The sequence below is a fragment of the Carlito syrichta genome, unplaced genomic scaffold, assembly GCF_000164805.1.
Source record: "Carlito syrichta isolate Samal-C Ts95f unplaced genomic scaffold, Tarsius_syrichta-2.0.1 Scaffold309259, whole genome shotgun sequence".
NCBI lineage: Eukaryota > Metazoa > Chordata > Mammalia > Primates > Tarsiidae > Carlito > Carlito syrichta.
The window spans coordinates 85760-103105 of record NW_007253355.1 but is presented as its reverse complement, the minus strand read 5'-3'; the positions used below and the strand labels follow the sequence as shown (position 1 = coordinate 103105).

General features: G+C 37.3%; 1 protein-coding gene across 1 annotated transcript in view; it reads left to right on the top strand.

Moving 5' to 3' along the window:
• Positions 1-17346, top strand: part of LOC103269417 (tail-anchored protein insertion receptor WRB) — a 156375-nt gene that overhangs the window by 108734 nt on the left and 30295 nt on the right. The window contains exon 5 of the mRNA XM_021717067.1: positions 1852-1932. Coding sequence (XP_021572742.1) covers positions 1852-1932 — 81 coding nt within the window. The remainder of the gene's footprint in view (positions 1-1851; positions 1933-17346) is intronic.

The following is a 17346-nucleotide window of genomic DNA, read 5'->3' as shown; positions in this document are numbered from 1 at the left end:
CTGCTTGTGGTTATAAATTCCCAGAGATGACTATTTTCCCCTTCACTCTGCACCAAAGTTGGATTAGGGATGTTTCCTTTCATTCTGTTGTGTGTGGCAGGGTTATTCCTCATTTATATTTACTTTGAAGGTAGAACCCTCTGAAGTTCTGGACACTGCGTGTGTATGTTTTATGAAATGCTCCACCTTGATTAGACTGTAGCCTTTATTTACTTCTCCCTTCTCCCTCTTCAACATCAAAGTGAAGATAAAATTTCCTAGGTTTGTCAGACACTCAGTATTAATGGTGGCCTTGGTGTATGCTACTCTTTGGATTCATGCTCTCACTTGGTGATAGTCTTCTCTTTACTGCTAGTTCAGCAGTGTATTTATACTTTTTGTTTCTTAATTTGACTTAAAAATTTTATTTTTTGAGATAGCATTTCAGGAAATACTAATAGAACTAGAAGCTGTAAAACCATTGTTTACTCATTATTTTCTACATATATTTGCTAGCCTCAAGTCAAAGATAGTGACAAATTGTTCTTTAGCCCTCTGAAATTCTGAAGAAGGTCTTAAATTGAAGCAAAAGATAATTTAGTCAACTATAAGAAAATCTTCCTTTGAAAGCTAGAGTTGCAACTAAAGAAATAATCAGGTCTTTATGGAATTTTTGGAAAATAGTATGCATTTACCTTATTACATTTCACTTAATACTGCAACTATAATGTGTTATTTCATGTAATCTTTTAACAATATTTAGTAAGTGTGTACTTTGGGAATCAATTAGAATTTCTGATACCAAAATTTCTGCCCTTACTCATTATATTATATTTCCTTCAATTAATATTTGAGGCAGCTTCCAAAAATGCATTCAGTATAAAATAACAAAATTAATCACTGAGAGACTTAGGGCAATGGACAGGAAAATAATAAAGCTTTGGATAAAATTAATACACAGTAATACCTAATATTTTCTTCCCCATAACTGTGACCTGTATTTGGTTTTAAGCTTCTTACACACTAAGGGTAGGGTGGGCAGTGAACAACTAAGTTGGTCCGAGTATTGTCCTATTCCAGCTAGGACAAATTCTTGACTTTTTGAGCCTTTTTGCAATACTGTTACAATTGCATCAAGACCCTGATGATAAAGTTTGGCAGTAATAAGGTAGCTTGGGGGAATATCTTTTGTGTTTTAATTATAAAAATGAAAGTCTTCTGAGCTACTGACAGCTACACTACTAGGAAGCTGATTTAGGCCTGAACTAGTGAAGGACTGGTCCTGGTGGGATCTCAGTGAGCATCGGATTTCAATCCACTACCAGGTTTTAGACCACTTCAGCTTTTCCCATTTTGCCAAAACAAGTCCCCCTCTAAGTCCTCCATACTCTTATGGCTTCTTATATTGAAAGAGCCTGAGGTGAGTCCAGGCCCTTAGAGCTACTATAATAATAGTAGAAATATCCTGTGTTATCTTAGTCTTCACTTCTCAGGGACCAAATTCATAGGGACAAATTTTAAGTTAACCAGCTAAAGATGTGAAACTTTTGGAAAAATCATTTACTGTGTATATTTGGGTCTTGTCAGCAATTCTTGGGCATGAGTAATTGTGTGTGGATTCTTACTGCACTGTGTAGTGTGTGAATTCTTACTGTGCTTCACAGGTACAATGAAAGTGTATAAAAACAAATGTAAAGTTCACAGTTAGATTTCTTCACTTTTGGAGTTAGTCATCTTTGACAAAGCAAGCTGGAATAACCTTTTGTGTCAGCTCCTGACTTAATGACTAATAAATAAAAAAGATCAATTTGGGTAAACATACTGACTCACAAGCGTGCAATGATTTTAAACTTTCTTTTTCTTTGCTTTAAGGATTTCGACTCTTTCTTTTCTGCAAAAGAAGAGAATATTATCTACTCATTCCTTGGTTTGGCTCCCCCTCCAGGCTCAAAGGTAAGTTGAACACTCCATTGGAATTCAATACAAGTTATAATAAATGAAGATAGAAATTGGCATCCCAGACTTTGATAAATGATGATCTTTAAATGAACATGATTCCAATACACTTCTTATTCTGATGAAGTCTTATGCATAGAGGTAATGTAAAGTTTTTATGAAAAAAGTTCTAAAATTATGCTTTTCATGTTTTTGCTATATTTTCACCTTGTTATAGTAAATTTTATAATACTAAAGCTAAGAAATAGCATCAAATTCAATAATCTTTTTTTTTTTTTGAATCGAAGTCTTACTCTGTTACCCAGGCTGGAGTGCAATGGCACGCTCATGGCCACTGCAGCCTCGACCTACTGGGCTCAGGTGATCCTTCTGCCTCAGGCTTTCAAGTAGTTGGAACCACAGTCATGTGCTACCATGCCCGACTAATTTTTTTGATTTGTTGTAGAGACAAGGTCTTGCCATGTTGCTCAGGCTGGGCTCGAACCCCTGAACTCAGGCAATTCTCTTGCCTCTGCCTTCCAAAGTGCTGAGATTACAGACTTGAGCCACCGTGTGCTGCACTCAATAATCTTAAGTGTATTAATTAAATATGTAAAAAATCTGAGCTCCCAGATTATATTTATGAAATTATTTTGTTATTGACTTCTCATATAGCTTTATGTTAGTTAATTTCATGATAATATATTCCCTTGTGTTACTTATTTTTATTTAAAATGAACTGAGCTTGTATTTTGGTCTGATAAAAAGGGACAGGTAAGATCTAGAATCAAGAACACAATCGCTTTTAGCAGGTTTTGTTACTTAATATTGCCTTATCTTTGATTATGTATAATTAAATAGAGAATTATGCTAATAAACCAAAACCATGTATTTAAACTTACAGATACATTTGTTTAACTCACAAGAATTGCTAAGGCTCTCTGATGAATTGAATTTGGGAAAGGAAGGATGAAATCAGTGAGGACTTCTGGTCACTATGTGCAGAAGTTTGCTCTGATGGAAGACCATATTTATGGGGGAATATTAAGTTTGGACGAGTCATCTAAGTGAAGAAGTGAGGTAGACAATTGCATATCTGTTTGCATCTGAAGTCTATTTGGCACTGCACATGTGGAAATCACAAACATGTGGATGGAGTAGAAATCATGAGAAGTGGACGAAACTAAGTAATGAGAGAGGTGACAGCAAGAAGACTGGGGGTAGGTTGGAAGGTCTTGCAAGCTTAAAGCTGGATGCAGGATGAGGAGAAGCCAGGCTAAGATGGAGAATTGGTGAGGAAAGAGGAGACCAGCAATGCATGGTGTTAAAGAAGCCTAGGTGGAGCTTGGCTCTACACAGAAGAGGGTGAGGTCACTTGTGTCGAATGCTGCTGAGAGACTGAGTCAAGTGAGGTCAAAAGGGTGACTGTTGACTTTGACAACATGGAGGTCATTGACAGCCTTGACAAAAGTAGTTTCTGAGGAGTAGTGGAGGCAGAGGCATGTATCTAGACAGAGTGGTCTAAGGAGGACCAGTAGTGAGAAGGAAGGACTATGCATAGACAATTATTCTAAGGGAATTTTTCCATGAATGGAAGGAGAAAATGACAGGCATCATTGTTTTAAAAAGTGCTCTGGACATTATGGCAGAGTCCCTTCTGTCCCTGCATGCTGCCAGTTTCTCTCTCTTCCTTATCTTCTAGAGAGTTCTCCCATCTCTTTTCTTAACCCAGGTTGTCTGTCTCTCAGTAGACATCTCTTGTATTCCTACTATTTCTCAATTCCCTCCTTCTGGACCCCAGACCAATGGGGGTGGGGGGAGAGTCTCGTTTTTAACATTCTTTTTTTTTTTTTGACAAAAGGAACTTTTCTATCCCTGGTCAATAATAATGTGGCAAAGCTTTGAAATGAGAATTTTTCCTTAATCTTTCATAGGTCAGATTCTTGGATAGAGTTAATCTTTCCACTGAGAGTTGCAGTAAACAGAAAGGAGAGAGGGTAGTGGAAAAATGTGTTCTCTCCTCAATCACATCAAATCCCAGCAACCACTTTTTCCTCATTTCTTCCCTTTGCAATGTTCTTTATTGGTTTTTTTCATTCAGTTTCTTGTAACATTAGGGTTTTAAAAATATGGCTATAATCTTCATAGTGATGACTTAAAACTTTTGTCTAAAACTTGATCACATTGATGTATCGTAATTGACTTATTCATATATTTTTAATTTTTGCTTATTAATGTATCATAAAAATGTTTGTATTATCACAGTCTCATAATGGTCATTCAAATAGTTTTGATAATACTCTAAGTTGATGTGTCCAACTTGTTTGACTATGTCTATATTTTTGAACCTTTGGTTGCTTGACATTTTTTTTTTTTTTGAGTTGGAATCTCACTCTGTCGCCCAGACTGGAGTGCAGTGGCCGGTCACGGCCACTGCAGCCTCAACCTGCTGGGCTCCGGTGATCCTTCCGCCCTAGCCTTCCAAATAGCTGGAACTACAGGTGTGCACTACCACACCCGGCTAATTTTTGATTTATTGTAGAAATGAGGTCTCACCAAGTTGCCCAGGCGGGTCTCGAACCCGTGGGCTCAGGCAATCCACTCACCTCAGCCTCCCAAGGCACAGGATTAGAGGCTGAGCCACCGAGCCTGCCTGCTTGTCATTTTTTAAAACATTAACTCTGCACTGATTGTCACCATGAAGTGTAGTATTCCTTATTTTTGGATTCTTTACCTCCTTAGGATAAATTCTCAGTAGCGCTTTCAGTCAGACAAAAGTGCATGAATATTTTTATGGATTTGAAACATGCTACCACTTGCTTTCCAAGAGGATTATAACGTTTATCCTGCTGCAGTACAGTGGGCCAGCTTCGCTGTACTTTCCAGAGATGAGCATTTTAATCTTCTTGATCTCAAGACCATTAAATTCTATTTTAGAAATTTGTTTCTGATTTTATTGTGCTATGCCCAGGGAATTTGGTGTAAGTAATTTCTTTCTTAAGTGCATCTATGTAACTCAATGTGTATTTTCTTTTTTTGTTTGATATTTTATTTTTTAAATTGACAAGTAAAAATAGTGTATATTTATTGTGCACAACATGATATTTTGAAATATGTGTACACTGTGGATTAGCTGAATCGAGCTAATTAACATATGCATTTCCTCACACACCGTGTTTTGTGATGTGAACTCTTAAGTCTAGTATCTTAGTGATTTTCAAAATACAATGCATTATTATTTACTACAGTCAGTATGATGTACAATAGATCTGTTGAGCTTATTTCTCCTATCTAACAGATAATATGTATTTTCAGACTATTATTTGAACATTGAAAATTAATTTTAATCAAATTATTACATGTAAAATGTTGAAAAAGTCATATAGTCCTACAAGGATTATTTTTAAAAAGTGGACCCTACTCATCAAACATTGCATATCAGAAAATGTCTTACTTTCCACTGCTTTTGTTTGTAGTTAGGTTAGGGGCAGAATCCCAGGATGGACATTATTGTACCTCAGAACAGTAATGGTGCCACTCCATGGTCTCTTCTAGCTTCTAGAATTGCTCTTGAGAAACCTGTTGTCAGTCTGTCTCTAGATCATTTATATTTGCCTATTTTTGTTTTTCACAATTCTGGAAAATTTTAGGATCCTCTTTTTTGTTTGAAAGTTATATGATGAAGTACCTGGTATGGATCTTTTCTTCATTATTTGTGCTGGACATTTGCTGACCTCTTAATCTGGAAAATCATGCCCCTCGTTTTGGACAAAGAAATGTTGGAGGACTATTTTTATGGGCATTTTAATTTTACTTTTGCTCCCGTTTTCTTTTTTTTCTTTTTAGAATTCTTTTTATTTTAAATATTGGAACTCCTGGACTAACTTTCCAGTTTTATCTTTTCTCTATCTTTTTTTACTTTTTCTATTTTCTGGTATATTTCCTCAACTTTCTCCTTTCTTCCCCTATTTTTTCCCCCATTTCTCTTGCCATATTTGTACTTCTTATGAGCTATTTTTTGTTATCTCTGTATATCCCTTTATTAAATAGCTTCTTATTCTTGTTATATAGATTCATTATTTTTCCTAACTCTTAGTTTATTAAATATAATTATTTTTACATCATCTTCAACTCATTGCTTCTTTGTTTTCTCAAAGCATCTGTTTACTCTGTTTATTTTCCTTTTATGTAAGATGTTTTTCTCCAATATATGGTGACCTTTGACTGCTTATGTTTAAGATAAAATATTAAAAAGTTGGAAGCCCTGTGTCCATGGGTATGGCTTTCTATGTGGTGAGCCACACCATATGCAATTTTTTTTTTTTTTTTTTTTTATTGGAGTCTCACTCGGTCGCCCAGACTGGAGTGCAGTGGCCACTCCCGGCCACCGCAGCCTCGCCTTCTGGGCTCCAGCGATCCTTCTGCCTCAGCCTTCCGAGTAGCTGGAATTACAGGCGTGGGCTACCACGCCCGGCTGATTTTTTGATTTATTGTAGAGATGAGGTCTCGCTGCCCAGGCGGGTCTCGAACCCGCGGGCTCAGGCAATCCACTCACCTCAGCCTCCCAAAGGCGCGGGATTACAGACTGAGCCACCGAGCCCGGCTCACCATATACAATTTTTATTTATTTATTTATTTATTTTTTGAGTTGAAGTCTCACTCTGTCGCCCAGACTGGAGTGCAGTGGCCACTCCCGGCCACTGCAGCCTAGACCTGCTGGGCTCCAGCGATCCTTCCGCCTCAGCCTTCCAAGTAGCTGGAATTACAGGCATGCGCTACTACGCCTGGCTGATTTTTTTTTATTTATTGTAGAGATGAGGTCTCACTGCCCAGGCGGGTCTCAAACCCGCGGGCTCAGGCAATCCACTCACCTCAGCCTCCCAAAGGTGCGGGATTACAGGCTGAGCCACTGAGCCCAGCTCATATGCAATTTTAAAGATGAACCATTGGCATTTTTTTTAAAGGAATTTTGGACTGTGGGCTTTTTCTATTGGTTTAGGTGAGTGTCCTTAGAGAGAAATCCTCCATCTCTTGTAGTGATGGTGGTAGAGGTAGTGGTATTAATGGTGATTATGGTGGTAGTGGTCATAGTGGTCATGGTGATGGTAGGGTGGTCATGGTCGTGTTGGTCATGGTGATGGTGGTGATGATGATGGTGGTGATGTTGGTGATGGTGATGATGATGGTGATGGTGATGGTGGTGATAGTGGTGATGGTAGTGTTGGTGATGGTGATGATGGTGGAGTTGATGGTGGTAGTTCATGATGGTGGTTGTGTGCTGATGGTGGTAATGGTGGTGGTGGTATGGTGACAGTGACACTGGTGATATTGGTCATGGTGGTGGTTTGGTGATGACGATGGTGGTGGTGGTGATGATGATGATGGTGCTGGTGTCTGTTGTGCTGGTGGTAGTGATGGTGGTGTTGGTGATGGTGGTAGTGGTAGTGTTCATATTGGTGGTGGTATTGTGATGGTGGTGGTGGTGGTTATGGTGGTGGTGGTGGTGATGATCATGATGATGGTGATGGTTGTGGTGGTGATGTTGGTAATGGTGGTGGAGTTGGTGGTGGTAGTTCATGATGGTGGTTGTATGCTGATGGTGGTAATGGTGGTGATGGTGGTGGTATGGTGATTGTGGTACTGGTGATGTGGGTCATGGTGGTGATTTGGTGATAGTGACGGTAATGCTGATGGTGGTGATGATGATGGTGCTGGTGCCAGTTGTACTGGTGGTAGTTATGGTGGTGTGGGTGATGGTGGTAGTGGTAGTGTTCATGGTGGCAGTGGTGTGATGGTGGTGGTGATAGTAATGGTAGTGATTGTAATGTTGGCATATTTCTGGTGGTGAGCTGATGGTGGTAGTCAAAGTTGTCATGATGATGGTGAAGTGGTGATGGTGGGAATGATGATAGTGAGTGGTCATAGTGGTGGTAGCAAGTTGGAAGTAAATCTGGCCGCTTGTGTTCTTAAAGTGAGTAGGGAAGGAGATAGGAGGTTTTCTTTTTCAGGATGTGAGGACTTCTCAAATAGACCCCTTGTTTTCTGTATAGTTCCCTATTTCAGTTGACTTGGTGCCTAGGAAGTCATATTCTCTCTGATTCAACTTCTGCAGACTAAAACTGCTTATTTAGAAGGGGACGGTAACAGGCTATCCAAGAATAAGGAGGGAATCTAAATAATCTTCTCTACTTTATTATAAGCAATTAGGTTTCAGATTTTTTTCTCATAAGTTAATTGTTATTCAACTATTACATCTCCTGCCTTTGTAATTTTGTGGACATTCTTTTTGTGCAATAGCCTTCTTGCCTATTCTCTCTGTCTTTGTGGTTTCATTATTTTCCTATCTTGTTAGTGGGGTCCTGGTAAGAAGCCAAAGCAAATATCTGTGTTCAATTTCTCATGATTAACTAGAAACTGCCTGTAGTCTTCAATGACCCCAATATTATTGAAAAGGAAGTGTTTCATACCCTATTCATCTGTTAAGTGAATAGGTTAAGTGTTTCATACCCTATTCATCTTTCCATATGTCAGTTAATTCTACCTAATTTATTTTTTAGTTGTATAATTTGAGATTAATGATTTTGTTTAATTTTTTTGTTCTTTCAACAAAATAGTGTTGTTGGGATATAATTCACACACCACACAATTCACTCATTTAAAATGTACAATTCAATGACTTTTAGTGTATTCATAAAGTTGGATGACCATCACCCCTATCTACTTTCAAAATATTCCCATCACCTCTAAAGAAACCCAGTACCCCTTAGTTGTCACCCCCTAATCCAACAACTTCCCTCACCCTAGTTAACCACTAAAATGTTTTTTTCCTATATGTATTTGCCTCTTCTGGACATTAATATAATTAATATAATATTTAATATAAATCTAATGACATAGTATGTGGTTCTTTGTGACTGGCTTCTTTCACTTTGCATAATGTTGTCAAGGGTCATCCATGTTGTAGCATGTGTCAATACTTTTTTCTTTGTTAGAGTAGACTAATATCCATTGCGTGAATGGATATATTACGTTTTATTTATTCATTCATCAGTTGATGGGTTTTTGGGTGATTTCTCCTTTTGGAGTGCTATATAATACTGCTATGACAATTTGTGTATCTTTTGTTTAATTTTATTTTCAATATTATACTGTTGCTGATATGCATTAGAGTTTATCAGACAATTAAAAAAAATTCAGATGCCTGAGTTCTACTTCAGACTTACTGGTCTTGAATTATCAGGGAGAGGTCCTGGGATCTGCATTTATAAAAATTCCCTTAGTTCATTCTGATGCTCATGTCTGTTTAACAACCACTCTACTGAAGGCTTATTTAACGAATATTCATGTGTATGCTTCTCCAAAATGAATGTGAGATCATATTTGCTTTAAAAATCTCAAACAATACAGAGATATTGTAAGGTCACTTTGTTCTCTTCCCCTTTCCTGTTTCCTTGGAAGCTCCTGGAGGCTACTAACATCATGAATTTGGTGTCTCTTTCTTCTCTCTCTCTCTCCCCACAAGCAAGGCACGATATTGTTTTGTATTTTTAATGAATAATTATTACATTTTATGGAATATTTTGCAACTTTTTTTTAAAGACAACATGAAGTTTTTATTAATCTTTTCAAACAATAGCAGAAGCAGCAACAGCAACAAACTTGTAGAGGGTTGTGCAACTTAACAGATTCTGTGAGGCTCCAAATGGAATTCTAGCAATTTAAAAAAACATAGGTCACATAATAGCATTTAATAGATATCAAAAGAAATATAAGGATAAATGAATAATGAGGCTGGAAAAGTTTAAGTAAACTACTCTTGGTCATAGGCTCATGAGCTGTAGACCTAGAATTTGAATTCAATGTTTTCTGACTATTAATCCAATATCCTCTTCACTCCTCTATGATTGGAGGTTACTACCTCTAAACATTTGTAGAAAATGTTGTCTATAGAAAACCATCTACTGTTAAGTTTACCATAAATTAAAAAACCTCATTTGCTACATATAGAGGTAACTATCACCCTAATATTTTGCTCTGAAATTAATAATTAGAAGAGATTTTAACATTTTTTCTGCCTTTTAAACAAGAATCTGTAATTAATCCCTAGTTGTTGAGAGAAAGCTCTTTCTTTATAGGTCAAATATTAAAGAAATATAGAATTAGAAAAATAACCATTTTTTCCAGCTCCAATGTAATAATCTATCACAGCGTAGATAATTAATAGATAATAAAACCATGTGTAAAAAACATTAGGTGAGTTTGTTTTTTTTGGAGGAACTGGACAAATTTCCTATGCTAAAGTAGTACCCTCCCCTCAGATGTTGTTGGCTAAATTCAAAGGGAAAACTGATCTTTTTAAAAAAGATCTATCAGTTACAACCTTAACAAAGTAGCCAAACCCAGCTTCACTATTGATGGGATTCTTGGGTGTTGCAGATGTAAAGTACATAGTCTCACCTGTCAAATGTTCTTGCTAAGACTTAGTCTGCATCTAATCTGGTCTTTAGTTTCAGGTTCCAGTTTAGAAAAAACACAGAGTAAGAGAAACAGGCTAAATGATACCACAAGAAAATAATCAGACAAGACAAAAATTAAGAACATTCAACAATAGAGATCTCTAACCCTCTGGACCATGGACCAGTCCACAAACTGAGACTGGTCATGGCCTGTTAGGAACCAGACTGCACAGCAGGAGGTGAGTGGTGGGTGAATGGATGAAGCTTCATCTGTATTTACAGCTGCTTCCCATTGCTCTCACTATCACTTGAGTTCCATGTTCTGTCAGACCAGCGGTGGCATTAGATTCTCATAGGAGGATGAACCCTTTTGTGAACTGCACATGCAAGGGGTCAAGGTTGTGCACTCCTTATGAGAATCTAATGCCTGATGATCTAAGGTGGAGCAGAGGTGGTGATGCTAGCACTGGGGAACAGCTACAAACACAGATTAACATTAGCAGTGAGGTTTGACTGCACAGAGACCATAATAAATCAATTGCTTGCAGACTCATATTGAAACCCTGTCAGTGAGTAGCATGTGAGTTGATGTACTTCAGTTGTATAGCTGCATCTGGTGACGGGCTTTAAGTAAGAAACTGACACTTATTTTAGTCCACACATGACCTGCTCGTTATTTTACCACTTCTGTCTGCACCTCTTTTTTTGATGGTGAATTGTATAATTATTTCATTATGTATTACAACATAATAATAATAGAAATACAGTGCACAATAAATGTTATGTGCTTGAATCATCCTGAAACCATCCTCCCCCCACTGTCCCCAGATCCATGGAAAAATTGTCTTTCACAATTTCCTTGATGCCAAAAAGGTTGGAGATTGCTCTTCTACTGACCCAGACTCTTGAAATATTCAATGTCATGAAAAAATAAATAAATCAAAAGAAGTGAAACTGCTCTGAATTAAAATGCTGTAGGCTGAAGAGATGTGAGATTTAATGCAAATCATAAGCTTTAAGATAATCCATGTCTTAAGAATAATAATTATAAAATACATTATTGCAGGCAACTCAGGAAATTCGGAAAGGAACTGGATATTAGATGATATTTGAGAGTTATTGTTAGTTTTGATAAGATGTGATAAAAATAATGTAGTTATGTAAAAGAATGCCCTTGTTTTGGGGAGCCAGTGCTGGAATATTTAAGAGAGATGTTTCATGTGACACATATGACAAATGTTAGTAAGTGTTGAGTCTATGTGGTTCTTTTTAAAAACTTTTCTGTGCTTAAAATGTTCATAATGAAGAGCTAAAGAACTTTGATGATGGACATATTCCTGTGATATACTGCCTGCACTCTTATTAGTTAAGAGCTCTTAATATGTCTTAGTCAAAACTTAAGAATAGCTCTAAATGGAGAAGAAAACTCAAATAAAATTTATTTCGAGGCAGAGAAAACACAAATGGCAAATGATACTTCCAAAGTAACCTGTGTCTAATGCTGCTTTAAGTTTTAAAGGAAAACAAAAATAAAAACAAACAAAGAAAACCCAAAACAGGACTTTAAGGGACCTTGTGGAAGAAAGTAGGTGAACTTTTAATACACAAGGTGTCCACAATCAATCTCATGTTTTCAGCAAAAAAGTAAAAGAAAAACAAACAGAAACTGATCAACATAGATCATGCCATTCTCATCTCTTCAAGATAATGGCTTTCCATTTCATGCAGAGGGCATTGTGGGGGACCTGCTCCTGTGGAGATCGGGGGTCCCTGGTAGATGAGACGGCATCAGCAATTAAACTGGAGGGATAGATATAAAGAGAAAGAAGGGGGGTGGGGAAAAAGAAAGAGGCTGGACTTCTGCTCAAGTGACCAGAAGCCATTTATTAAACGTTATCCCAGGGCTTTTATCCCCAAACTCTGCAAAGCTATCATCACGGGAACTCCTGCTGCTATGGTTACATAAAAGGTAACATGTGCCTTTCACATGAACAGGTCCAGGTGCACACAGGACACCCCCACTCTCAAACAGATGTATTTTTTAAACATAAGGAAGAACATGAGAGAGAACAACCACAAATTGTCTTTCTGTTTCTCATCCAGTTTCTATGTACCCTAAATTGTTTACAGCTACATAACATCATTCAATGCTTATACCCGAAACCAACATAATGATATATTACCTTTTACTATTCTATGCTAATTCAAACTAATCTCTATAAAACAGTTGCTGCTATAGTTACACTCTCCTAGCACCAGCAAACCTAATTCAAACTTCACTAACCCCCCTGAATAAAACTAAACAAATCACACTTTTATAATAAAGTGATAATCTAAATATTTTTAATCTATATAAACTATTTCCTAAAACCTATATCTATAAATTTTTAAAATCACATCAAGAAGACCTGTGACCTGTATTAAGCCCCCTCAATGTGACACAAACTTAAACATAAATTGTTTAAAAGCAAAAAACATAAACCGTGGAAAATGGGAACAATAAACTCCCAAGTTAGCTGTGTTTGTTCTGGTCTCAGAGTTTTCTGTTAGAGCCAGCAGGAGCCTTCCTGGTAGCAGTGCCAAATGGAAAAGGAGGGAGGGAATGGGGTCAACAGCTCCTGAACACATCCTAGTGGTCTCGGGGTCAATGGCTCTTCCTGATCCCTAACGCTCAGTGGGCTTCCGTGGCCAGCTCCCAACAGGGCATCCCACCTTCTAGACTCCTTCTCTTGCATTTCTCTGGAGAACACACTATATGCTGGTAGGCCATCATGAATCACAGAGTTCATCTCTCTTCTCATTGAGGCTTTTATAGTCCTGGAATTTATTTCCATTTGCAATTTTATTCATCATGAAATGAAGATGAACCCCAGTAAAAAACAACATATGGTTTAGTCAGAAAACCTTATATGCTTTACTTATGGATCCTGGATTTGGGACCAAGATCGTTAATGTTTTCTAAGCTATAAAATAGAGAGAGAAATATGATTATTCACCTCTTAGAGCCAATTATTTAATAATTTATTCTTTCAGGATAATTTATTTGAGCACATACTGGGAAGACACTAGGTTGGTTAATTGCAGAGATTTTATAGTCTAGAGAAATAGATAGATTTTAGCATCCTACAATAGAAAAAGCAACTGTCTATATGAATATGATGAATGCACCACCAATCTCAGTCCTTAGAATCGATCTCCTAAAGGAGTTGATATCTCACTTTGTATTTGAAGATCTAGTAGGAACTAAGTGAAAAAAGACATTAAAGACACTACAAGAAGACAGATTAACATGTGAAGGCAATGAAATTTATGAAAGTGTGGTCTATTCAATGAGGTCATGCTTGGGGTGGGATGCAGAGGTTTCAGTAGAATCCAGAGTATGTCAGTGAGGGGGTGATGGTAAAGACAAGAGAGGAGTCAAGAAAAGTTAGCAGGAATGACATTGTTTTCTTTTTTTTTTTTGAGTTGGGGTGTCACTCTGTCACCCAGGCTGGAGTACAGTGGCACACTCATGTCTACCACAGCCTTAACCCACTGGGCTCAGGTGATTCTTTTGCCTCAGCTTTCCAAGTAGCTGGAACCACACCATGCCTGACTATTTTAAAAAAATAATTACTTATTGTAGAGATGAGGTCTTGCTGAGTTGCTCAGACTGGTCTCGAATCCATGGGCTAGGCAATCCTCTCACCTTGGCCTCCCAAAGTGCTGGGATTGTAGGCTTGAACCACTGCGCCTGGCCAGCAGGAGTGACATTGTAAAGGGCCTTCTGTGTCTGAACTGCTATTTTTGGCAATGAAAATTGATGGGAAAAGGTCACTGCAGGGTGATTTACATGTTATAAAACCTCTGTCTCAGCAATCAAGAAGACTGTTAGAGTATTTCTAACTCTAGTATTTCTAATTTCTAGATCTAGGACTATATCTTTCATATTTATATCCTCAATATTAAAAAACTGTATTCCCATAAAAAATAAAATAAATATTCTGATTCAGTAACAATTTTTGTATCCTGGAGAGGTCAGTCGGGGAGAATAAGATATCCTTTACAAATATTTTTTTAGTTTGCAAAAGCAGAATGAGACCATTCATAACTCATAGTAGGTGTTCAACTCTGAAATTGGAGACAGTAATTAACTGAGACACCAAAGTCTGTGAAACACTCTGGAGATATTAAATACTGTTCTTCAAATTGAATATAAGTAGTTCAGGTTTGTTTATTGCAATTTGTTTTCGTTTTTTTTTAACCAACATTATGTTTTGAGTTCTATCCATACTAATACATGCAAATCTATTTCGGTCTCTACTGTGTTTCATCTATCCCATTTTAATTTTGATATCTAATCTAAGTTTTTAGATACTACCCCGATTAGTGCTTAGGCATTGTCATATTGCATAAAATTCTCATTACGCGGAAGAAAGGAATGGCCATAGAATTTCAAAACCCAGCCTATGGAGACCTAAGGGGCCACCCAGACCAGGTTCTAATCTTCCCAGAGGTGGAACTCAAAGCCCAAGGAGCTTAAGTGATTTGTACAATGATACCCCACTAATTAGCAGTACAGTCTGTGCTAGAGCCTTTGGTGCTGTCAGCACTGCTTGGGTTTGTAGGTGTTTATGTATGCGCACCAGGGGGAAAGTACTTGCAGTGTCCTTTGAAAAGACAGACACCTGTTTTATGGAAAGAACATTACATGTCACAGTGTCATACTGTAGTAAACAACATTGTGGAGAAGTGTCAGCAAGGAAAATTAATCTCACTTAAGCTAAAAATAGGCATTCTTGACAATTATGTAGAAAATGTGTGTTCATAAAATGATATGAAGCATCATAAGCAGTAACTCAACTTTAGAAAATCTTTCTTGTCTTAGACAGGCTAAGGACCAAGCCAGTTTCCCCAAGAGAGCTTTGTAAGTCAGCGTTGACTCCATAAAGTCAACCTTCATTATTTAAAAGCATCTGGTCATATTTGATTAAATAAATATCATTCTTCTTTTTTTTTGTTTTTTTTGAGTTGGAGTCTCACTCTGTCGCCCAGACAGGAGTGCAGTGACCGCTCCTGGCCACTGCAGCCTCCACCTGCTGGGCTCTGGAAAGTAAATAGTAGTTAAATAGAAAAGCATTTCAGAACATTTATATTAACAAGACAAGGAGCAGAGCTGGGGAAAGCAGAACAACGAGAAACTTTAGCCGGCAATAGTAAGGAAAGGAAAAAACCATAAGAGAGAAGACAGTCAAGTTATCACGAATTAATACAGAGGAAGGAATCAAACTATGTCAATAAGTTTGAAAAAGCTGAAATTTCCTAGAAGAAAAAGACAGTCAATTTGAATACAGTTGTTCTACAATTGATGAAACAAGTTCTGTGATTAAGAATTTTCTATTCTTTCCTTTAATTCTGTCAATTTATGCTTTGTGTATTCTAAAGCTCTGTTATTAGGCACATTTATATTTATGATTGTTATGACTTCCTGAGGGATTGACCCTTTGATGATGATCAAATGTCTCTTTTTATTTCTGATAATACTCTGTCTTTATATCTGTATTATATGATATTAACAAAACCATTTTAGATTTTTTATGCTTACTCTTTGCGTGGTGTATCTTTTTTCATCCCTTTCCTTTCAATTACCTGTCTTTATAGTGTCTTTTTTTGAATTTTTAAAAAATATTTTAAAGATGTGGGGTACAATTCAGGATCAGATATACAAGTGCACATCATACAGGTAAAGTTTGGGTCTCTCTTTGGTCCCCACTTTGCCTGGTTTGAGATCAGGTACCCTTATTGATGTTGTGTCCCCATCCCCACCCTGGCAGTATCCTGCTGCTGCCAATCCCTTTCTTATAGCATTATGGTAAATGTTCAGGGTCCGCTTATGAGTGAGAACATGTGGTACTCTGTTCTTTGTTTCTGTGATAGATCACTGAGTAACATAAACTCAATCCATCCAAGTTTCTGCGAAGTCCATATGCTTGTCCTTCTTTATGGCTGCGTAATATTCCATCAAGTATGTTTACCACATTTTTTTAATCCAGTCCAGTTTTCATGGGCAGCATGGTTAGTTCCATGTTTTTGCTATTGTGAATAGTGCTGCAATAAACCTGCATGTGCAGGTATCTTTTTTGTAGAATAGTCTGAGTTTCTCTAGGTATATTCCCAATAGGGGGATTGCTGGGTCATATGGAAGGTCAATTTCTAGTTCTTTTGGAAATCACCACACTGTTTTCTGTAGAGGTTGAATTAGTTTGTATTCCCACCAGCAGTGTAGAAGCATTTCCTTTTCTCTACATCCTCACCAGCATCCATTGTTTGTTTTATTAATGATGGTGATTCTTACTGGAATTAGGTGGTATCTCAATGTGGTTTTGATTTGCATTTCTCTGATTAATGAGACTGAGCACTTTTTCATTTGTCTGTTGGCTGCTTATATATCTTCTTTTAAGAAGTGTCTATTCATGTCTTTTGCCCACTTTTTGGTGGGGCTGTTTGTTTTTTTCCTTTCAGCACATTTTCATTCCTTGTAAATCCTGGATATTAGGTCTTTGTCAGATATACAGTTGGCAAATATTTTTTCCCATTCTGTGGGCTGTCTCCCCACTCTCTTGATGGTTTCTTTTACTTTGCAGAAGCTTTTCAGTTTAATGAGGTCCCATTATGGCATGGACATCTGGGGTTTTGATCAGGAATTGGTTGCCTACTCCGATTTCTGTATATAGTGTGTGTTTTGGAGACAAGATAGAATTGGATCTTGGCATTTTTATTCATCTTGACAATCCCTGTTGTCAATTGGCGTATTTAACATTTAAGTAATCATGGTTAGTTGAGTTTAGGTTTACCATATTATTATTTGTTTTCTATTTGTCTCCTGTTTTTATTTATCTGCATACACTTTTCTACCTTTTTTGGGGTTATTTGGATGAATTTTAGAATTCCATTTTAACTTGTCTCAGATTTTTAACTATACTTTGCTATTTTGTAG